The 24,736-nt window shown below is 37.1% G+C and overlaps 1 protein-coding gene across 1 annotated transcript in view; it reads left to right on the top strand.

Moving 5' to 3' along the window:
* Nucleotides 1-1,771: 1,771 nt before the first annotated feature.
* Nucleotides 1,772-24,736, top strand: part of COG6 (component of oligomeric golgi complex 6) — a 52,863-nt gene continuing 29,898 nt past the window's right edge. The window contains exons 1-10 of the mRNA XM_033104583.1: nt 1,772-1,991; nt 4,734-4,877; nt 8,849-8,920; nt 12,777-12,835; nt 17,917-18,028; nt 18,958-19,040; nt 19,409-19,479; nt 21,661-21,754; nt 23,893-24,021; nt 24,099-24,190. Of these exons, the coding sequence (XP_032960474.1) occupies nt 1,839-1,991; nt 4,734-4,877; nt 8,849-8,920; nt 12,777-12,835; nt 17,917-18,028; nt 18,958-19,040; nt 19,409-19,479; nt 21,661-21,754; nt 23,893-24,021; nt 24,099-24,190 (1,009 nt within the window). The 5' untranslated portion in view covers nt 1,772-1,838. The remainder of the gene's footprint in view (nt 1,992-4,733; nt 4,878-8,848; nt 8,921-12,776; nt 12,836-17,916; nt 18,029-18,957; nt 19,041-19,408; nt 19,480-21,660; nt 21,755-23,892; nt 24,022-24,098; nt 24,191-24,736) is intronic.

Here is a 24,736-nt window from a genome sequence, read left to right as displayed (position 1 = left end):
ATGGAGGCCTAAGGGTTGGTTTTCCAGTTCTTCTTCAGAGCCAGCGTGTTGGACATATTTAACTTTTGTTTGGGCTGTCAAGCATCAGTCTCCGTTCCCCTGGTGACAACACATCAATATCCTTTTGGAGAAATCATTTGACAATTGCATTTTTTTAGTGTATAAGGATAGATTTGTATGCAGAGAGGAATCCTTACATCTGCATTCATTTTCATTAATAGCTGATATATTAACGCTTTAATTGCAAGTTTAAATATAACATATTAAGTAAATCTACTTACAAATCTAGCAATTGTTAATTGATACTCAATTAGTTTCTAAATTTAAGCTATTAAATTTCTCCATTTAACTACAACTTATATATTTAATTCATATATTATTTTAAACATTTCATATTAAAATCGTGCAAATTGTATGTTCTCCTAAATATTTAAAAACGTTTGTAAATGTGGTTAATTTTCTAAAACATCCTATAATGAACAGGATAGCCCCCCCCACCCCCCAAAAAAAATTATCCAGTCCATAATGTCAGTGCAGTTGACCCTTGAGCAACAGTTTGAACTGCAGGGGTCCACTCACACGGATATTTTTCAATAATACTGTACTATTTTCAATCTGTGGCTAGGAGTCTTCAGATTTGGAGGGCTGACTGTATATGCATTGATCTACATCGTTATATGTAGAGGACTTGAGAATTCATGATTTGGGTATCCGAGGAGGGTCCTGGAACCAATCCTCCACAGACATCTAGGGACAACTTAGGTTTTTGGGGACTCGAAAGTTACACATGGATTTTTGACTTCCGGAGGAAGAGGTTTGGAGCCCTTAAACCCCGCGATGTTCAACGGTCAACTGTAGTGTCAAGGTTAAGATAACCGGCTTACAATAACTCAACATTGGAATCAGATAGTCTTTTAAAAGTTCGATAAAACTCGGCTGTGAAGTCATCTCTTCCTGAGCCTTTCTCAATGTTGGATTTCTAATCACCTTTATATAGGCTTTTCACTGGTAACTGATGAAGCAAGTCCTTACCACATTCTGCTACATATAAAATCACATATTTGCAAGCCGGCATTCATTTTCATTAATAGCTGACATATTAACACTTTAATTGCAAGTTTAAATGTAACATATATTAAGTAAATCTACTTACAAATCTAGCAATTCTTAATTGATACTCAATTAGTTTCTAAATTTAAGCTATTAAATTTCTCCATTTAACTACAACTTATATATTTAATTCATATATTATTTTAAACATTTTATATTAAAGTCGTGCAAATTGTATGTTCTCCTAAATATTTAAAAACGTTTGTAAATGTGGTTGATCTAATTTTCTAAAACATCCTATAATGAACAGAACAGCCCTCCCTCGGCCCCCCCCCCCCAAATTATCCAGCAGTAAAGAGTCACAGGACCTGTTCTGCAAGCCCACTGAATTCTAAGATTTTTGTCCCTTTGGGGGTGATGATAAAAACATGCAAAGTAAAGGTTAATTATAAATTATATAATCTTTCTGTAAACTCTTTTGGATTTCCAGAGATACAATTATGTCACCTACAAATAATGTGTTTTGCTTTGTTCTCTCTAGTTTTTATTATTTTATGTCTTTTTCGGATTTGTTAATCTGGCTAGAACCCCCCGTCTCCCCCTCCCCCCTGACAGTTTGCCCCTCCTCCCGGTAACTTTTCCACCTATCGCGCTTCTACGCGCCTGGCTGAGCGCCGTCGTGGCCCAGCCTTCCGAGGGGCGCATGCGCGCCATCCTGCGCACATGCGCAGTACTCGCGCTGTCCGGCCGCGGGGGCTGCAGCCCAGCTGGGGCCTGACCGGGGCGACATGTCCTCGGGCAGCGGGGAAGTGGTCGCGGCGCCGGCGTCCGGGACTGCCGACGGCCACAGCAATGGGGCAGGTGGGGCCTCGGCGCAGACCAACAACCCGCTGTCGCGGAAGCTGCACAAGATTCTGGAGACGCGGCTCGACAATGACAAGGTGAGCGGGGCTGAGCCGGGCCGGGGGCGGCGTCTGTCCGGCGCCCGTGTCTCATCCCCGCCGCGGAGGGGACCCCGGACCCGCGGGACCCGCTGCTCTGCCGGCGCGGGGCGGGGAGGCGAGGGGCCCCGGGGAAAGCCAAGAGGTTTCCTGGTGTCACTCCTATTTAAAAAGGGTCCCCGAAGACCCGATCCGGGCAAGTGGTAGAGTCCCTCTGCCCGCGGAGGCGTCCGGGGTCCGGGCGGGGGGAGCGGGGAGGGGAGCAGAGCTCGGGCAGGACGAGACCCCGCGGCAGAAGGGACGCTGACGCGACGGGAGAACGCGAGTCGGGGTCAGGAGGAGCCGGGGAACTGGGCTGGCGTCACTGAGCGTGTCCATTGACAAGTGAAAACAATTAAAATAGGACGTTATTCTGTATAGTAATACTTTTATTTCTTATTTATATATTTTTTTATATTATACTGTATATCCTGGAACGCGGAAGAACCTGCGCATGGCTCAAATGAAATAATGTCTACTGGTTTTTGTTGTTGTTAGCTAAGCCCTGTCTGTCATTTGGGGGCTCGTGCTGTATGTCTACAAGATGACCTGCCCACATCCTCTCCAAGTACCTCCTGAAACTTAGATTGCCTGTTCCAGCGCCTGTCAGAGCTGGTTGTCTTGTCTACAACACTGAGTCGCGAGGTCAATTGATCTTGCCAATGTGGTATAAGGAAAAAATATACATGTAGAAGTGAGAGCTTTATAGATACATTTGTAGGTAACTGAAAATAAGCTGTCAGTAAGAATTTGTGTGTAAAAAGTAACATAATATAATGAGTAAGAAAGACTGGCTCTGGGGCTACCATTTATTAGATGGAACCACCAACTTGGTGCATTGTGATTTGAATAAGTCCCTTCACTTCTCCAAGCTTATGTTTCATCGTTCCTAAATTGGGAATACTGCTAGTGTTTTTCTCAGGATTGTTGTGAGTGTTCAGTGAGAGAATCCAGGTGAAGTACTTAGACTAGAGCCAGGCACTTACTATTTCGCATTAAATGTTAATTTTATCATACAATTTATTAAGTGTTTAAAGTATCTAATATTGACATTTATTATCTCATTTACTACTGCTACTCTGATAAATTAACATTATCTCCTTTTACCCATGAGAAAAAATAAGGTTTGGAGAGATTGTAACTAAGTTACATCGTATAACTAGTAATTGGTAGAGTTGTAATTTGCACCCAGATCTGTGTGATTTTGTTTATTCAGCATTTACTGACTACCTCTTTGAGCCAGACCCTAGGATATTTCAAGACTGTAGTCAAAAGAAATAGTTTTATTTTGTGGTTGTTTTTGTACAATGAATATTTGTAGTTGTAAAGATATTTTTGCTCTCATTTATTAGGTTGAAGTTAAATAGCTTTACTATTTTTGTCAATCTAGCCAATATTTCACAATAACATTGTAACTGAAACATGGAAGGGTAAGCCTGTTAGAATACATTTTATGTCAGTTCAGGTGTAGGAATTTATATCTGTAGGATTTATGCTACTGTTGTATATATTGGGCTTGGTCCTCTGCCCTCTCTCCTCTATCCATATTTTCTCTGTGGGAGAACTCTTACCTTCATGGTTTTAAAAAGCAAAAGGCATTATGATTCTCAAATTGATAACCCTGTTCCTGACATCTCTGCTGAGCTCCAGATTTGTACAATTAATTGTCTGTATAGCACCTCCAATTGGATACCTGATTGACATCATTAAAAACTTAATATCGCTAGAACTCTTTTTCTCCAAACTGGTTCTCCCCCTACCGTTAGTAAAGAACATCACCATTTACCCGTGCAGTCAAGAAGCGGATAAGTAATTTTCGATCCCTGTCATTTTTTTGACACATCCAATCCATTAGCAAGTCCTACAGGCTCTACCTTGAAAAAAAAAATGTTTTTGAAATAATCACGTCTTCATTCCATCTGCAGTGCTACCATCTTGGTGTAAGCTACTCTCAAATCTTTCCTATGTCACCTGCCTCCTTTCTTGCCCCCTTCTACCATTTGTTCTCCTCACTAAGTTGGAATGAACTTTTAAACATACAAAACATATTACATTACTCCTTTGCTTAAAACCTCTAGTAGCTTCCCATAGCTTGTCATACTGGCCTGTCTGCTGCTGTAGTGTCTTTGTACTCATTTCCTTTGCCCAGGGAAGGCTTTACCCCATGGATGCCTCTTTCTTACCACTCAGGCCTAAGTTCAAAAGTCACGTCAGAGAGATGACTCTCTAAGTTTCTTTAAATTCTGTTCCTATTTACTCAGTTCCTAGCCTGCAGGCTACTGGTGGTACTTATTTCTTCTATATATCTTCTATACATCTTTCCAGAGAAAGTACATAAAGAATTCCCACTGTTTTAAAATGGATATATCATAATTTATTTAACCAGTAGTCCCCTCCAGATGAACATCCAAGGTTATTTCCAATCTTCGCAATTCCAAACAATTCTGCAGTGAATTATCCTGTATATCTGTATATCTATATATCTATATCGATTGATCGATCGATATAGATATGCCACAGTACACAAGTAAGTATGTCCTTATTGTATTTTGGAAATAAGTTTACTCTTCAGTGATGTGAAGGTCATTTAGTATTTTATGGGAACAAATTACTTGAAAATGATTTCATTAAATTTTGGCTTGAGATTAGGAAAACATTTGAAAATCAGTCCCAATAATTTTTTTTCTTTTATCCATTGTGTAGGAAATGTTGGAAGCTCTCAAGGCACTTTCAGCCTTTTTTGTTGAAAATAGTTTGCGGACTCGAAGAAATTTACGTGGAGATATTGAACGCAGAAGTTTAGCCATCAATGAGGAATTTGTAAGCATTTTCAAGGAAGTGAAGGAAGTACGTAAACTCTTTTAATTAAGCATATATTGAGAATTTACTATATGCCTGCTTCTGTGCTAAGTATTTATGTGAATTAAGTTTGCATGTTTGCTATTCTTGTACCATCTTCAAATAGAATTTTTTTTTTTTCAAATAGAAAATTTAACTACTTATTCCAGAGGCATCGAGGTCTGTCTTTGGATTAATGTGACTTCTGAATCTGTGATTTCCACTAATTCTGGTTCTTAGAAAGTTGTAACATCTGTTCTAGGGTATTCTCTTAAGAATTTTAGCATTTTTAACAACCACAAAAATAACATTTCTCGGAATGGTTTTCCTGTAGAGCTATTCCCTCAGTGAATAAACCTCCCTTGGGTAACTACTTCTCTATTGGAGATAATTACAACTGAGTTACTTTACTGCATCCTAAATTATGAAATTTTCAAGTTAAGTAAGATGAATACTTCAGTGCATAAATAATGATTCATCAGACTTGAGTGAGCAGTCTATTCATCATCGGGTAAAAATGAATTTTCCTTTTATGTTCTATTTACTATGTAATATATTAATTATGTTAATATTACATAGCAATATTATAGTAAATATTTAGGTATGAGTTGTACGAAAGAGTTATAGATGGTTTCAATGAGTACTTAATCAAAAGAATTTTAGCAGTTTAGTAGGATTTCACTGAAGGCTAACAATCTGGAAGGTTAAAAGGAAAGTTTAGTGGTGTTCAGAAAAATAGGAAGAGGTCGTAGCGATGAGCACATCCAGACGGTTGTCTGGAAACACCCTTTCCCACTGAAAGGGACAGTCCTGTCAGTAGCAGAAAACCAAGCCGCTAAGACTATTGGGAAAGTATCAGAAAGACTGGCACTAATTTGAAGAGGCCTCTGCTGGCCAAAGACAGGATGATTTGAGCGTCCATAAGAATATTCAGCGGATGTTTAAGTCCGTGAATTCATAATGATACTGAAAACCAAACAGAACTCTCATTAGTTACCTTTGGTGGTGGATATAAGGAAAGCAGCTTATTTTGAAAACTGTTAAATAAAAGGGGAGTCAAGCACTTATCCTGTGTTTATATCATCTACATGCTGTTGTTGAAGGGAGGCTTTTCTTTATAAAACTATTCCATCGAATGAATGAAGAAGAAATGGTAGAATTAGAAGATTAGAAGATTCGGCAGCCACTCTTGAATCTGTGGACCCGCTCAGGGCTTTTCAACCTTGGCCCGATGGGCATTTGGGGCCAGATGATTGTTGAGGACTGTTCTGCTCTGTAGGATGTTTAGCAGCATCCCTAGCCTCTAGCCACTAGATGCCAGTAGCACCCTTTTTCCCCCAGTGGTTCCAACCAAAGATGTCTCCAGACAGTGCCAGAGTTCCCCACCCATCTAGCCATTGGTCATCACTAGCTGCTGACCTCAGAAAGAGGAGCAACCATGTCTGGGACTCTGAATAAAGATGCACAACACCACCTATGGAGACTTCTTGTCAGAAAACTGAACCAGAGTATAATCAAGCTTCTAGAGCTATTACAACTGCCGGTTTGTAGGAAACGGGGCAGGGAGAATGTTCACGCCATGAAGATTCAGTCGCAAAATCGGGAATGTTGGGAACTGTACAAGCAACAGAAGTTTCTTCAACAAATAAATTGTAAGAAAAAGAACTAGGGAGGAGTGAGAATCTAGAGTAAAAAAGAAAGAAGTATCTTATTTGGTTCCTGACTTGAACAAATTATTTAAAAAATTGAGACAATTGGGGGCATTTGAACACTGACTAGGTATTTGATATTGAGAAATTACTGTTAAATGTTTAAATGTGTAAATGGCATTGTGGTTTAAGAGTCCTCTTAGAAGTACGTATTGATATATTTATGGATGAAATTATGTGATATTTCAAATTCAGAATGATTCAATTTGTAGGGGAGGGAGAAAAAGGATAGAAATTAAACAAGTGATCATGAGGTGACAATTGGTGAAACCAGGTGACAGGTACACGGTCATTGATATTACCTCAACTTCTAGATATTTTTGAAAATTTGCCATAAGGGAAAGTTTTTTAAGAGTATCGTACTCCAGTTGTATTTCACGACCTATAATTTCACCTAATTGGAGAAGAAAAGACAGTTTACTCTTAAGTTCATACAAAGACTACAAACAATGTCAAGGCCCTTGAAGTACAACTTAGCTAATCTCTGCATTTAAGTCATACATTAAGACATATAATTTCTATTACTTTACAAATCAAACCCATTCAGTGTGCTATGGTAGCTAAAGTAAATATTAGGAGGAGTTATTCCTGACCTAGCTGGCTGATAATGTCATCATGTTGTTCTCATTAGGTTATACGATGAGATTTAAAGGAATGGTGAGAAGGGTTCACCTAGGTGTCTGCTGTTGCTGAAATTAATTGATGATTTGAAATCATGCTTTTACTATTTACCTCGAAGAGGTTTAGGACTTAGTTTAGTAAATTGAATTACATTCTGTGTATAGTAAAGTATAAGAGTAACATTTGAAAATAGCTGGTGCTATGATTTTTATAATTCAAAGTACTTAATAGAAAGTACGGAAAAAATTCTTAATTCTAGAACTAAGATTTATGCTCATATTGTCCTAAGTGATTTCCTAACGCTGCTTCATCCTCATGTTTTGTTTCTAGCCCTGCTTGGCTGCTTTCTTTTCTCTTGCCCCCTGCGTGGCCCATCCTTTCCTAAAACTGTCCGGCTTCTATTTGAAGATCTGGGCATTGTGTTGAAAGGGATTACAGTAAGACCCTGTCTGCCACTGACGCTTTCCTTCCTAGCATGTGTTTCTGTTAGGTGGCACTTGAATTGGGAAAAGGAAGATGATAGGGCAGTGTGAAGCTAATAGTGACTTTGTGACATCGTATTTTCATGTTTAGAGATGGGTTCAGTCAAGCCTGAGGATGGTTTAGTAAAGAGTGTAGAGCCTGGAAGACCTCTTAGAAGACTTCTTTTTTCCTTTAATCTATGGAACTAACTAAAGTAAAAAGAAAATGGAAAAGACATACGAGTATACATTAGGGCTATAAATGATAGGACTTAGTGGCCACTTAAATCCATGCATATTTGCGGGGACTGGAGGAGGAAATACACAGGGAGAGAATGTTACTGAGAAAACGACCAGATTTGTGGCAGGAGCTAGTATGTGATGACTTTCCAAAAGATTAGGAGGGGGCACTGTTATCAGTGGGGCTTTCAAATTTGCTTATTTTTATTAATTAAAAGTACAAGTAATTCATTATCGAAAAGTTAGATAATAAGGTCAGAAATAGAACAATTTACCTATGATCTTGTTACCCAGAAATAACTACTGGCAGTATTTTATTATATGGCCTTCTGCACTTACACATATATTTACTTAAAAATGTGAAAGTGTTATGTATTGTTTTATGACACTTTTTAAACCTTATATAGACATCTTTCAATGCCAATAAATGTGCATATGCACATACATGTATTCACACACACTGTCTATTGATGTATGCACAGATTTAACCTTATACAGACATCTCTGCATGCCAATACACACACACACACACACACACACAGTGTTAATATATGCACAGATTTCCATTGTGTGGTTGGAAATGTTTCACAGTTTCCATTTGTTTTAGGCAACTCTGTTGATCATCCTCTTCATATATTGTTGTACACTTACCTGACTAACTCCTTATGATAAATTCTTAGTATTCTTGAATAAAGAGGTTTTAATATTTTTAAAGCATTTGCCATCTTTTATTGTCACTCCCTCTATAAAGAACATACTAGTATTTTTCACATCTTTTCTAACACATCTTTTCTTACATCTTATTCTTTTTAATCAATTTGAAGCTTACTTATGGGATCTTTTGTCATGTTTTGGCAAAAAAAAATCATGGGTTGAAAATAAGGATTTGGCTCAGAGAAAAGAAATCTGTTTAACATGTATTTAATGATGTTACTTTTCTCCTCTTCAGGAACTTGAAAGCATAAATGAAGATGTTCAAACAATGAGCAACTGTTGTCAAGACATGACGAGTCGCCTACAGGTAGTGTGTTATGGCTGGGTTTTCGCATAGCTCCTGGTACAAAGGAAGCTTTCAGAGATAGGTCTGCACAATGTCCGGCCATGGACTGTACTGCATCCTGTCTTGGAGGAAGTGTGAACATAAATATGCCTTTCTTTTTTTTTTTTTTAAGCTATAAATGCATTTGTTGTTTCTTCGGGTGATGGTTTACTAATATTGTTAACTCCAGAAGCCTTTATATTTTGATCTAGGTGGTACAGAGTTAACTGTGTAAAATTTTAATAAACTTTCAATCTCATAATATCCTGTAAGTCCAGCAGAAATGAATTCCTTAGTCGAAAGCCTTAGGAGTAAGTTCAAACTAAAGCTATGCCTAATAAAGACCCAGCTTAATTATGATTCATGCTCAGCCTAAAAAACAATCTCAGGCAAATATATGTGATTTTACTCAGGGTCTGTTTATTAAAGCATTCTAAACCTCTGGTTTGGCGATAGAGCTAGCGTTTAACCTAATTGCCTCAGGCGTATAATTCTGGAATGGTGAATAGAATAGGTTCTCCTAAGAGTCATGATTATATGTCTACTACCTTCACATTTTTATTCCAAACTTTTACCTCTGAGATTCTCTTGGACCTATTGACAGCTACAATGATTCTAGGAACACTCATTAATCTATGCATATTCCACAAATAATTGTAGGTACTTGTGTGATCTGTCTGCAAAACTAGTCAATTTTCTGTTTCTGAAATTTTAGCTTTCCTAGTCTTGTCTAAATTTTTATATTCTTACTAATATATCAAAATTATTGGCATGTTTATTTTTCTAATCTTTAGGTCTTTGTTAATTATATAATACTTAAATAATCATGTGAACTTTGCTAATTATTATTTCCATTTCACATCTTTCTGCATGTTACTTTTCTTGCTTAGTAATTGATTTTGTTTGACCATTTTTTTATTTAACTTTGTCTTTATTTCCTTTTCTCATTTTCTAGCTTCCATGCCATGATTTAATGTCTTTTCTCAAACTATACTTTATAAGGTTTTCTATATTATACTCTTGTATTTATTTTGTGATATTTTATATTTTGTGTTATGTTAGATTGTGAAGTTTCTTCTGTTCTCAACGTAGCACCTCTTATTTTCTAATTCTTATCATTAATGATAGTTTTATTCGTTTTATCATAGCTATTGTTAAGTGTAAAAGGTAAAGTATTTTTATTCCATGCTATTTTCAAAACAGTTTATAAGTATTTTAAATCACAATGTGTCATCTTCCGTTTTGTCCTTTGTGTTTTCTTTGTACCTCCAATTTTCTTTTTTCCTATAACGGCACAAGCCGTTTTTCTTTCTTTCTCTTTTCATGTCAACTTTATTGAGGAATAATTTATATGTAATAATAAACTGAGTGCTCGCTTCAGCAGCACATATACTAAAGTAATAAACTGCATCCATTTGAAGTGTACAAATTGATGTATTTGATAATTTCATACACCTATGAAATAACCATCATTAATCAAGATATAGAACATTTTCATCACTTGCAAAGGATTTCCTCATAGCTTTTTTTATTGAATATTTTAAAATATACCACCTGTTGTTTACATTCATTATTTTTAATTAAATTTACGGGGGTAGCATTGGTTAATAACGTTATAAGTTTCAGGTGTACAGTTCTGGAATCCGTCATCTGTAGTGCATTGTGTGCTTACCACCAACAGTGAAATAAGTCAGATGGAAAAGGAAAAGAACCATATGATTTCCCTCATTTGAGGGATATATTCATTTTTGATTCTTAGATTACTGGGAATTAGATCCATGATTTTGAAAGTTTTCGTTCATCTGCTGGGCACTAATTTATTTGGATACAGTGTTACTGGAATCTTAATAGTACTCAATTATACTATCAGCTCTACTATTATGTTTTCAATTCATTCATTCATAAGGAAAGTATTTCTTGGCATATCCCCCCTCTTTCATTATAGTATGTTATAAGGACTAATTTCATTAGTTAATATTTTCTAAAATGCTTTGGGTTTAGGACATTTTAGAAATTATTATGAGATAAATTTAGAAATTTAATCAGGAACTTTTTGTATGCTATGGTTTATCCCTTTGGGTGTGGTTTTACTTTAATAAGTTGTGTTTAGAGTCACATGTTTATTTGATGAGAAATAATCATCCATAACATTTAAGATAAATCTACTGGAAATTGTTTTAGGATGATAATCTTTACTAGTATTATTAAACATTATTTTGGAATCATTACCACAGTTTATAAATGAAGAGTCCGGAAATATGCAAAAATTTTTACTGTATGACATTGTAATCAAGTATTGTATTTCAGTGATTAATAGATGGTGTTGTTTGTAAGACATACCCTTAACTTAATGATAACTGAGGCCAAAAAAAAAGCTAGTAGGCATTTTATGATTGGTTTTGTCAAGTACTCTTTTTTCCCCACAAATGCTAAAATGTAAATACGTTTTAGAATTGAGAAAATACTATATTTAAAAAAAATTGTAGAAGGTAAAGAGTAGAGGTGAATCTTTAAAGCAAAATGACAAAGATAGGCATTGCAGGAGTTCCTAGATTTAAAGAGTAATAATTTTAGAAGAGTACCTTGGGGACCATCAGGTTTAGCTGTATTCCTTAACAGTTTGTGGTCTGTTGAAGTATCTAGCTTCAAATCTATTTTCTTAAAAATATCTACTCTTTTCTCAGCACATAATTTCAAGGAACACAGACTCAAATAGCTTCACTAGAGATGGGAGGGGCTCTGTTATTGACAGGACGTGTTTGCAGCAACGAGACAGAACATTTCATTGACAGTCGGAGAGTTTGTAGGAGGATGTGGCCTCTCAGAACCCAGAATTTGGGGTGGGGGTGCTTTCTCCATCTAATGCAGCTCTACAAACATTGGCAGCGAAGCTTGGCTCTATTTTGTCGTGTGCCAGCCTGCAAATGACCCAGTATCTTCATGTGTTTTCTCCGGTATCCACTATTGAACAGACTGACCCTCCCCTTTATGTGTTTTTGTCTATAATTTCCACTTACCAGTGGCTTTGTACATAATTGGCTCACTTACTGTCCCTTCAAGGCACAGACTCTGGGTCTCTATCTGCCTTCCAACCACGTGTTTCTCCTCTCATTGCTAATTGCCTGATGTTCAAGTCTTCAAGGGAGAATCTGATTGACTAAACTTGTCTTTTGTTTCAATCCAATTTATAAATATTTGCCTGGTTTTGGATAGGATACATTGTTTTTTCCCCAAGCTTTCACTGCTGACCCTTTCAGTTCTGGCTTGGGGGAGGGGCGACTGCTGAGTATGACGCTTGACACTTGCTCAGGAACAGCCTTGTGTCCTTAGATGGGGCATCTCTAATCTTCACCAAAACCCCTTATAAGGGGTCATTTGCACGTCCCAACTCTCAAGTTTTTATCTCTGTCGTGGGCATTTCTGGCGAGCTGCACAGTGTTTCAGTGACTTAACTTATAATTCCGTTTAAAGGCCTCATGGTATCTCAACATGTGAATATCTGAAGTCGCATTCTTCATCCTGCCCTTGCTCTGGAGCCCTTCTGTTTCACAAAAAGCATCACGGACTGTCACTTCCGTAGTCAGCATCCTCATCCCTTCTTCTTTCTTGTAAGCCTGAGTGTCCCGTGTGTATTGAGGACTGAGTGAGTTCCTCTTGGTAGAGGGAGTATATGAGCCTTGGAACATCTATTTCAGTTACTACTTGGGCGTTTAAAAAACTTGAGTTCTGGAGTGTGATCTCATTTGCTGTAAGTCAGAACTCAGGAAGCAGTAGTATTAGTTTTCTGAAGTATAATAAAATTGAAATGTATTGATACTAGATATGTTTATAATTATAGGCAGCAAAGGAACAGACTCAAGATTTAATAGTAAAAACCACTAAGCTTCAAGCTGAAAGGTAAGTTTGTTGTTGTTTTTTTATGTAGTGACCTCCTCATTAATTTGGAGATTAAAATGGAAAGGAAATTATAGATAACGCCAAATCAAAGTTAAAACAAAATAATAAAAAATGTGATTCAAAATCGATAAAATGTATAAGGTTCTAAACTATTATCCAAGAGTAAAATAAACATAAAACAATAGTTTAGGAACATTAGACTTGATATTAGTGTTGAGGGATTATTCCTTTTTGTGGGTGACAATGTGTTATTGTTTGCTATGGAATTAAAAAATGATTGATTTCTAAAATGTAGGTGTTTTTAGATTTTAAGTTTTTTTTTTACAATCATTGTCTCATTTTTTAACTATGATTAATTTTCTCTGATATAATCAAGAGTTAATTGTATAAATTCGTGTAGCTTACAAATAGGTATACTAAGGGGCTATGCTAAGCTGCAGTTCTAGGAAGACAATTCTACACCAAACTTGACCTATTAGAGCATCAGCTGTCACAATGGCAGACCTCCTTCCAACCCAGTTGGGAACATATTCGTATCGTTTGTCCATCTGTCTGAATGGGAATATTTGTTGACTGAATAAATGTGTGAAGGTGAGCACCTATGGAGTCATGTATGGTGGTGTGTAGTACGGTCTCTTGTAATTTACTGTTGGTTTGATTGTCTCTCTTTTTCCTACTGAACTGAGCTCCTCAGGGACGACAATTTCTCATTCCCTTTGTGTCTCTAAGTGGCTAACGCATTGTAGATTCAGTGAACGATTTTTGAGTCATGCATATGTTTGCAGCTATTCCAATGTCAGGCGAGGAACATAAAATAAAAACTGAAAAATAAGCCTTGTAGTGGAGCTTGTGACACACGTGATTCTGATTAGTGTCTACAGGAGGCAATGTTAGAACCTCCTGCTTCTATTCCTATATTCTCAAAACGAAGCAAGGCTATGTTCACTGTTTAGTAAGCCTGTGAAAGCGTTTTGGCCTGATACACTTTTGGGAAGTGCAAATTTTGTGACAGTCTGTGTCCCAAGAGGTATAGCTATGCAGTGCCAAGTGGACATTTGTGTGACTGTATCTTGGAAAATTACATAGCAGAATTTATGACAGCAGATTCCTGGGAGCTGGCAGAGAGGTGTTTTTGTTTTGTCTTCCATTTTTAAAGAGTATCTTTGTTTTTTTTTTTTTTTTTTAGAAATTTTGTTAAGCAGTGAGCTATAGAAATAAAAATTCTACAGGCTTATTTGGATAACATAATATTCTCATTCAGACAGATGTATAAACGATATGGATATTTCCCAATGGGGTTGGAAGGAGGTCTGTCGTTGTGACAGCTGATGCTCTCATAGGTCAAGTTCGGCGTAGAATTGCCTTCCTAGAGCTGCAGCTTAGCATAGCCCCTTAGTGCTTGGTTGACAGTCAGAGGTACTTTACAGATGATCAGGAAAGGCTGTGTCCACCCACGTGAACATACTTCCATGTTTTGTTAATACTATTAAAATCACTATTCATTGTATATTTTATTGTGTCTTATAAAGGCCCACCAGCCAAATTTCTCTCTGCACTCAGAAAAATAGTCTGGTGAATGCTTATGTTTCTTTGTGAGATATAATATGTTAAAATGGAAAGAATGTAGGCTTTGAAGACAGAAGCCTGAATTCTAATCTGAATATTGGGTAAGAGCTCATTAGAATTTTAATTTTGTTGTTGAAGTTATTCCTTAACCTCCCACAGCCTCAGTTTCCACATCTGACCAAAGGGAATAATGTCTACGCCACAGCGTTGCTGTGGTAGTGAAATGATTCACATAGGTGCTGAGCACTGCCTGCCGTACATCAAGGACCGTCACGCCTCCCTCCTCCTCCGCTTTCATTAGACAAAGGGAGCTGGGTGGACATCGTGTTTCCAGAGGGGCTTTGGTGGCCAGGAAGCTTTCCTCATTCTATCTTTTTATTTCTTGCCATTTTATTTTTTAGTAGTTTTAAATGTGTTATTTGTTGCAAACTATTATACTTTAATTCAAGTTTTGAATTTGGTAACACAAAAATATCAAACTTGATTTTATGCAAATATACGTGTAAAAATATATTACAGAAGCATATGTATGAAGACTGGGGAGCATCAGACCTCTTTTCTTTCTTCTTCTCTCATTTACATGTATAAAAGTTGAAGAAGAAAATTAAAATCAGATGTAACTTCACCGCCCAGATATAGCCAGTGTTAACATTTTGTTGTATTTCCTCCCAGAGTGAGTATGTGTGTAGAGTTACATTTTATGTGCATGTTCCCAAGTTGTATTTAGAAAAACTATGTATTTTTAATGATGACATTATATTTTGTCTTGTGAACAAACCAATATATATTTAAGCATACTTAAATTATTTAACGTTTGTAGTCTTTCCATTACTAAAATTAATGGTTTCATAAATGTTTTTAAGTCATTACGTGCATTTCAGATTATTTCCTTAGGATATAGCATACTGTCCTAGAATTGTAATTAATGAACCAAATGGTAGAAATTTAAAAAAATATATTGTAATATATATTGTCCAAATTTCTCTCCCAAAAGGTTATATGGTAACTTATACTTCCATCAGTAATATATGAGAATGTCTGTTTTGTTAAACTCTTGTCAGCATTAGGTATTCTCATTAAAAACTGTCAATTTCATAGATAAAAAATCGTATCACACTTTTAATGTACATTTTATTGAATATTGGTGAATCAATGTTTTTTCAGTTTGTTTTACCATTTATATTTCTTCACTTTTTTTTTTTATACCTTATGCCTATTTTTTTCTGTTAGCCTTTTTCATATTATTTTGAAATTATTTGGTGGAGTTCAGCCTAGAAGATAGAGTTAACATATGACAGAGGTATATTTTCAGGGGAAAAAGGCACCATAAGGTTCATAAACATGTTTTGGGATGATTTGAAGGAATCATTATGAAGATTAGTCTGTATATTTTAAATATTCAGGGAATATATGAATACATGTGCTGAAAATTCATGTATGTGTGTGTATAACCTTTTTTTAAATAAATTGGGATTGCTGTAACATTTTTCTACATCTTGCTTTTGGTACCTATAAAATACCATGTAGATCATTTTGTTAGTACATACAGATATATCTAATATTTTTTATCTGCTGCAGTTATTCCACAGTATATATTTGCCATGTTTATTTATATATTATATAAAATATGATATACAGTGATTACATGAACACATCTCAGATACTCTGGAAGTTATTTTATAGTAACTAACCATTTGTATGTTTTATGTTAACATTTATTTTGTGTAATTTTTATTTAGATATTAACTGCCTTCCAAAAGCTACCATACTTCACTTGCGATGTAAGAGGAAGGCGAGGTCTACATTATTTGTCTTCTTGGTCACACTGGACCCTGGCTTGGGGCCTTTACACACTGTAGGTCCCTGCTAATGTCATTCGATTGCACAGATACTCCCAAACCAAATCGCTGGACCATCTGACAGTACCTTTCTGCCAGAATGGTTGTGAAATTTTACCTGGGAAGAATATATTGGTAAAACTCAAGACTAATATGATTTTAAAGATATATTAGGGTTTCTTTTGTCACTATTTTAACCGTTGTCATCTTGAGAAACCAAACCCTTGCTTGCATCAGCGGTGTGGCCATTGTTAAATATGTTTTTGTACCAAATCTTGCAGATTTAGAGCCTATGGTTCAAAGTTTTTATTTCATGAGTCAATTTTAGGTTCAGTCAACCATATTAATTGGAATGAATTTTAATAATTACAGGTTGTAATCAAGATGGGTAATACTAGATTTGATGAAAACGAAAGTATAAACTAAAGAGAGTCATTTTCTTTTGTGCCTAATACCCTAACGATTCAAAAGAATCTCTAGAAAGGTTTTCGTTGAAATGGTTAATTTGTATAGTCTCAGGAATTTTATGAAGTTTTATAATGCCTTTAAATCCTGTATGATTATGATCGGAGCTTTATCCAAGAGTATAAAAATAAAACCTGTTAAGGTAGATTTTCATAATTAGTAATAAGATGATTAACGCCATATGCCATTTCTGTTATTTGAGATGAGCCGAACGTGACGGCCACGTGGAGGACTTTTCCTTTCTAACTTTGTATTCAGCAAGAGCATTGAACTTGGTGAATTTAAAACTTCACGACCCTCAAGTAAAACTACAGAGATAGCAGATGTATCGTGCTATCTGTACAAATAGTGTTAATATTTATCTTTGTTCACTCTCCTGTATTACTAGATTGTAGAATATTACTGCCCTGTGAATACTGCCGGTGAAAAACATAACTTTATGTATATGTCTTCCAATGTAAGATCTAGAGGCCAGGAACGTTGAGGTGCTGCTCAGGTGGTTTGTGTTCCGAACTTGCCTTTAGATGGCGACGCTGCTCAGTCCTTCAGGTGCTTACGGGCTGTACTCCAGACTAGAGCGTGCCTTTTCCTAATCTTCAACTAGTCCGAATAGGTTGCGTTCAGATAACAGAATTTAAAAGACTTTTTTTTTATTACCATAGTATGCAGAAAAAGCAGGGAATGCAAAAGTGCAGAAGTAACTTTACAGATTCATGAGGAATTAGTAAATGCGTTCTTGACCTCTATCTCTAACCTAAAATAATAATAATAAAAAAATAGACCTGAATTTTGGTTGTTGTGTACTTCATGTGAGAACTTCAGAGGCTTAGGATTTTTATAGTGACTGCGAAGAAAATAGTTGAAAATGGGCATATTTCTCTTGTGTAAGTTAACTTTATTATTATTATAAGGTGAACTAGACAAGTATCTGTAAGTGGCTGGGAACTTGTAATTGTAGTGACCGTTTGTGAACTTGTTTCTGCTGTTTCATGATTAACTCCTTTGACTGCAAGTAACTGAGGTAGAACCATACCAGCTAACTGTGTCACCTACATGCCTGATGAACTTCCAGGACTGGAGACAGAGACTCGAAGATGTTGAAAATCTTGCACACCTTTATTTTAAAAAGTTATTATGTCAGAGGTATAATTTGTTTTAAAACTGTAAATCCATAGCGTTCTTGATTTTTATGGCTTGTTTTTATTGTTACAGTCAGAGATTAGAAATAAGAGCACAAGTGGCTGATGCTTTCTTATCGAAGTTCCAGCTGACTTCTGATGAAATGAGTCTTCTCCGGGGTACAAGAGAAGGACCCATTACTGAGGTGTCTTGCTTTTTTTATGATCATTTAAAGCGTATCAGTTACAGATAATATAAATAAATTTTTATTTATATTACAGATAATATAAATAAATTTTTTCCATTTAAAAAAAGGTTTGAGTTGAAATTATCTTTACATTTGGAAATTAAGATGCAAATTTTAAGTTATCTTAATTTGTTTTATTTTTTCAAAGTAATGCTTTTTTTTTTTTTAAAGACTGGGTCTTATATTAATTTTTGCTCCAAAAGACGCATTAGAACTGATGGTCCAGCTAGGTCTTATTTTCGGAGAAACACAGTATATAAAACGTCTCAAAATGCTAAACAACAGAAAGGTTTTATTTCTTGTTTTTCCTGGAAAGACGTCCAGTTTTTCCAGAAAGGAGTCTTTCATTCTCCTAACTGAGAGGAGTTCGAATCCTAGACCTGGTGTCATCATCCTGGGGTCTGAGGGCAGGAGGGGGTTGTGAAGTGGGGGTGAGGGGTCTCACTGAGTGCCTCTTGATAGGTGTCACTGTTGTCTTACTGTCTAGGCTGGAATGGAGCCAGTCACCTGCGTGTAGGGAGTTAAGCAGGTGACAACTGGTAGGGACATAGCACGTTTTTCTTCATGTAGTGATCGTTAGATTTGCATTTCTCTCTCACTAAAACCATGCACTTCCTAAGGGCTGCGGTTTTTGTCTTTAAAAGTTTTCTATCTCTGGCAGCTAGCACACTATTTGGCATATAGTAGACATTGAATTAATATATGTTTTAAAATGTGAAAAATATGTTACACTTTATATAAAAATTCAGAGACAGTTGAGATCAGTGGAGGAAGGATTAAAGTAGGTGAAATAATTTGTTTTTCCTTTGTAGTGATATTTCAGTTTAGAGTAATGTAGTTTTACCTGAAAACATGGACATTTTAAAGTTGCCTTTTTAATTTTAAAGGATTTTTTCAAGGCATTGGGGAGAGTAAAACAGATTCATAACGACGTCAAAGTTCTCTTGCGCACAAACCAACAAACAGCAGGGTAAGTAACCTTTTCAATTCATAATTACATCACCTCTTATATTTCCAAAATTTCAAAAACATTCTAGGTTCTTTTTGAAACTGTCTGACATTTTGTGAAATAGGAGTTTACTCTTTATGTATCTTTGGCTAAGGAGGGAGTTAGATCCTGATGTGTTTAGACTAAAACAGCAATTGGGTCACTAAGTGACAATATTAAATTTGACGGCTGTTTAATTATAAAAAATTGAAAAATCATTCCATAAGTAATGGTAAAAAGCAAAAATGATGTAACCAAATCATTCTGTAATTAAACAAAATAATTAGGTGCTTAAATGTAGCTGTTGGCTAAAAGTTCAAATTATAAGAAATCTGTAAATTTGTTTTTAGTTTAGAAATTATGGAACAGATGGCCTTGCTTCAAGAAACAGCTTATGAAAGACTTTATCGATGGGCTCAGAGTAAGTGATTTCTTTCGTGTGGTCTGGATTCGTGAATATCAGTGCTAGAACTAGTTTTTATTTCACTTGATCTGAATTTGATATTCTATTTTGATTTTAGTTAACAGAATTTTTAAAAAAGAAAACTTGACATTTGAACATATTGCCTTTGTGTTTGTGTCATGAACATCTACCATTAGTCAAGCAATATGGTGTTAAGGATGGGAATAAAAAAATAAAGTCAATATTTCTAGATTATTCTATCTAGTCTAGATTAGATGACTTTAAAGTTGATTAGACATCTCTTGTTACTTACATAATCATATTATAAATAGTGAATTAATTTTCTATTTCTGCTGTAACAAATCGCCACAAACGTAACAGCTTAGCACAACACGAATTTATTGATATTATCCTGTAGTGCTGTAGGTCAGAACCCAGACGGTATTCTCACCACAGCAAAATGAATGTGTCGGCCGGGCTGCACTCATTTCTGGACCCTGAGGAGTAATGTTTCCTCTCTCGTTCAGTTTGCTGGCCTCATCCTTTAGTTCCCTGAGTCTGTAGGGCGGAAGTCTGAATGTCCTTGCTGGCTGTCACTGAGGGCTTTCCCCATTTCTACAGGCTGCTTGCATTCCTTGGCTTGTGGCCTCTTCCTCCACCTTTAAAGCCTGCAGAGGAGGATGGAGTCAGTCTCTCACTTTGAATCTCTCCTGCCTCTCCTTCTGTTTGGATGTCTGATTCTTCCGCCAGCCTCTTCCACTGTCAAGTCCTGTGTGATTACCATGGGCCCACTTAGGGGACCTGGGAAAAGCGCCCTGTCTCAGGGTCTGTCACCTGAATTCCCTCTGCAGAGTGTCCTTGCTGTGTAAGGTAACCTATCCACAGGCTGCAGGGATTAGGGAACCTTTGGAGGGCCATTATTTCGCCACCAGAAATGGTTTCTTTGTTTTAGTTTCATTTTAAAATGTTTCAGTAGGTTCACAAAACTGCCGATTAAAACCAAGGAAGATAGTTATGACAGCAGGAATGGAACAGGGCCACAGATGTTTTCCTAAGTGCTCCCAACTGACTAGTGGAAGGAGTTGGGATTACATTCTGTTAACCAGTAACACCTGTAGTATATACTGTGAAAAGCTGTTTATCTCGTTCAAGGGATTTACTCTTGATGTCCACAACATGTTTCTCTTCCTGCCTCTCTTGTTTGCTGTTTACTCCTTTTGGGAGCGCTGTCTGGCTTTCTGTCTTTATGTCCAAGTCCCAGCTCAGTCTCCAAAGCCGAACGTATGTTCTGCATCTTCCTGGAATTCTCCACAACGACATTCAGTCACAATGACTTTCCCCCGTGTCTGCACACTAACTGGTGGCAATATTTATTGGGCATTCAGTAATTTACTACTCTGTTATACTTTTCGTATATGTCTATGCTCTCCAGTTAGATTTCTTTCTCAAAGTAAGGACATTGCCTCAGATCTCTATGTGCTTCCATGACATCTAAAATGGTGGTTCCCAGCTGTGTGGGCTGACACTCAGGGACCCGACGTCTCCAGTTTCATACACACACATGCTTTTCTCAGTGTAGCTGAAACGGTGCTAGTGTGAGGTCCTCATATACCAGGAGGTTGGAAATTTCTGAACAAGCCCGAACATAGTGAACACTAAATAAGTATTTTATGGATAAAATAGTGGGAAAAAAAATTTGGTGTAGAGATTTTTAAAAGTTTAAAAATCTATACTTTTAAAATTATAATCTTATTACTGTATATGTTATCCATATAAATATTTTAAGTAAACTGCTTAGCAGTGGCTCCCCAGGGAAGGGCCCTGTAATACACTTTCGTCCTCCTCCCCTCTCACCTTGAGCACTAACTACTATGTGTATAGCAGTTAGTGAATATCTGTCCATCGACTGTTTTTTTAAGAAATGTAGTGGTTTTTGGCTTTTTTTTTTTTATAATAATGAAATGCAGGTTTGGGGTGTACCAGACAGCATATGTGGTCAGTTAAAGTCATATAAATACTTAAGCTTAAATTTTTAGTTTAGTTGACTGCATAAACTAGCTTCTGATTGGCATGTGCTCTAGGTTTTTCCAAGCATATTTTCATCGATGTTTGCTGTAGAATTTAGACTGTGGGTCTACGGTGAACATAATAAAGACCTAATTTTAATTTCACAAGGGTCATGATTTCATTATTTTTCAGGTGAATGCAGAGCATTGACGCAAGAATCATGTGACATATCTCCAGTGTTAACCCAAGCAGTGGAAGCCCTGCAGGACAGACCTGTCTTATACAAGTCGGTGATTTATTCCTAATTTAAAAAAAAAAATCAAAAAACCCTACTTTTTCTTTGATAATTTATATTAACTTTCATTATTATCAAATTCATATGCAGTGGTTTGATGTTTATAATAACTTATGGTGATATTTTCATCTCATGTGTATCAATGCTACCGTGTTTCCCCAAAAATAAGACCTACCCCGAAAATAAGCCCCAGTTAAGATCGTCAGCCAGACGAACGCAATTAGTACGTTATGACGATATTCCTGAAGAAGATGACATGAATGTATTTGAATAAATGTAGATTGTTGTACATGAAAAAAGCCCTAATGGAGCAAAAATTAATATAAGACCCGGTCTTATTTTCGGGGAAACATGGTAGCATCTCTTACTCGCATATTATATGCTACAGAATGCAATATGGAGGAGAAACCAAGGTCTCCCCATGTCTAGACTACCGCTTACATTTATTTGGACGGGAGGGGCTTCTCCCCAATCTGTGCTCTCGCTAACTACCTTGGAATTGTAAGTAAAACTCCTATAGCAACCCTACCCTGGAGAGAAGGTCAACTAGAGGACTGAGAAATATAATTACCCAGAGATAAAAAAAAGAAAAATTTAGATGAGGATTCTATGAATAGGATTCAAGAAAAGAGAGGATCCAGGGCTTTGATCTTGTAAGTTACGCAGCCAAGAGATGTGTGATAATGTTTTGGACAAGAACCTACACAACAAGAACATTATTAACTTGTTTTATGTATTGTTTATTATTCTGTATTTTAATTTTATTATTTTATTTTTCATACAAAATAGAAGGAAATACTTGTTCTGTTTTTAATGCCTGGAATAGTATGACAATAGGGAGATCAGGAAAAGCTCGGGCACTGAGTGGTGCTCTGAACCGTGCCTTTGGATGCTAGGACTATTTTTAGGGAACTCCCCCATTACCCTGCTTTCTGATTGGAACATTACTTAGGGAAGTAGGGTTCTAGAACACACGTGCTGGGACAGCTGTGTAAAAATAACATTCCAGTGCCACTTACCGAGCACCTATTGTGTGTTAAGCAGAGTCCGGAGAACTAGAGACACAACATCGATAAAACAACTTATCCTCAAGTTGTTTTATGGAACCAGATACAAACATGTCCATTTTAGTGAGCATATGAACTGCTGTTCTAGAGGCCGTGGCTCAGGTGCCGTGTGGCTCAAGTATTCTGTGGTAGGGAAGCGGGATGAGCATCGGCAGAGTTTCCCCTGGGAAGTGGATAACGTGAGTTCTGAAGGTTGCATAGGCGTTTTCCAGGAACAGGGAGGAGAGAATATTCCAGGCTGAGGGACCAGCAGCGGCAAAGATGTGGATTGAGAAAGAACATGCAGCTTTGAGCGGTTGATTGCAAACGCTTGCGATGGCCACCAGGTGGCACTCTGTGAACTTCAGTAATGTGTACGTTGTCTCGGATGTATAGGTGCCCTGCACAAGAGAAATGTCAGTCACTGAAGCCTTTGGGGAAAGTTGCCAAACTCAGTTTTTGATAGATGGCATATAATTGGCATGCTACTGCATTAACTTTTGATAAATCAAGTGTAGAAATGCTTGAAAAAGAAATTATAAGTGGAAATCAAAAATTGATGTTGTCTTTCCTTTGGTAAACCTTCAGAATATAAATTATACAAGAATATAGTAATACATACAATACTCGTGTTTTTTTTTTCATTCTTCGTGTATTTGTTGCATTTCTTCTATTTTTAAACAAAATTCTGCATTTTTATAAAACTTGATAAAAGTTTTATACAGTCACCGGAAGTATACAGTTATCAACAATGCACACCCTTCGCTTGGCGTCTCCAGCACCTGTAGCTCTCTGTGCCTGGTCTGTTTGGGCTCCTCCATTTTTCTGCAGGGGGATCCCATCCTTGCCAGCACCAGCTTCCCCCTCCCTCTGGTGCCTTCTCTCCTTGCTTTGCAGGCCCTCTCAGTCTTGGCTCTGGTTTTGCAGGAGCAGGGTTACCACATGACTGTGTGATCGTCTCTGTGGTTCGTTCTTCACTCTGCCTTTGTCTCCATTAGTGTCTTACCTTAGAAATTGCATGAATAGTTTGATACAACCATTGGGAAGAAAAACAACTATTTGTCAGATGGCTTGTTCTTCCAGGTATACCTTAGATGAATTTGGAACAGCCAGAAGAAGCACGGTTGTCCGTGGATTTATTGATGCGCTTACAAGAGGGGGCCCAGGGGGTACGCCGAGACCCATCGAAATGCACTCCCACGACCCCCTGAGGTACAGTGATCGGGCAGTATTGGACTATCGGGTGTTTTCCTGAGGGAAGTCTTGACTAACATTTCCTTTTCCATTAGATATGTAGGAGATATGTTGGCTTGGCTCCATCAAGCTACTGCTTCTGAAAAGGAACACCTGGAAGCTCTCCTCAAGCATGTAACCACACAAGGTGGGTCCTCCGGTTGTTACTGCTGAAACCTAAGGGCTTCTCTGTCTCACTGTCTTCTTCACGCCTCCACGGTACACTGCCCATGCGAAGTCATCTTTCTCTTGTTTCCCCCTTGGCTGCTAATAAACGTTCTTCTCCATCATTTTCATCCTGTCCCACAACTGTGCACTTTGATAGTGGAGGCTGATGACCTTCCTATCAAGCCTGGCCTCCTCGGCTTCACTTCTGAGGCAGTTCTGGGGTGCCTCAGCGGACAGTATCTCAGGTCTCCCTTGCCACAGCACTTTAAAGGCAGAAGGTGGGTTGTCTTCATTTCATCTGAGAGTAAACAGGCCGAGCGACTTGCTTACGGACATTAAACGACTCGTTCGTTTCGGTCATTGTTCAAAAAGCTTTACAACAGCCACATGAGAAGGAAAAAAAGAAACTCCCCACCCCCTTTTTTCATTCTCATGTGGCTGTTTTAAAGTTTTTTGAACAATTACCTATGTACTAAATGTACTTAAAATTTTGGTCTTGCTTTCAAGGAAGAAAAATTACTATTTT

The sequence above is a fragment of the Rhinolophus ferrumequinum genome, chromosome 4 (assembly GCF_004115265.2).
Source record: "Rhinolophus ferrumequinum isolate MPI-CBG mRhiFer1 chromosome 4, mRhiFer1_v1.p, whole genome shotgun sequence".
Lineage (NCBI taxonomy): Eukaryota > Metazoa > Chordata > Mammalia > Chiroptera > Rhinolophidae > Rhinolophus > Rhinolophus ferrumequinum.
This window is presented reverse-complemented; position numbering and strand designations above follow the sequence as displayed.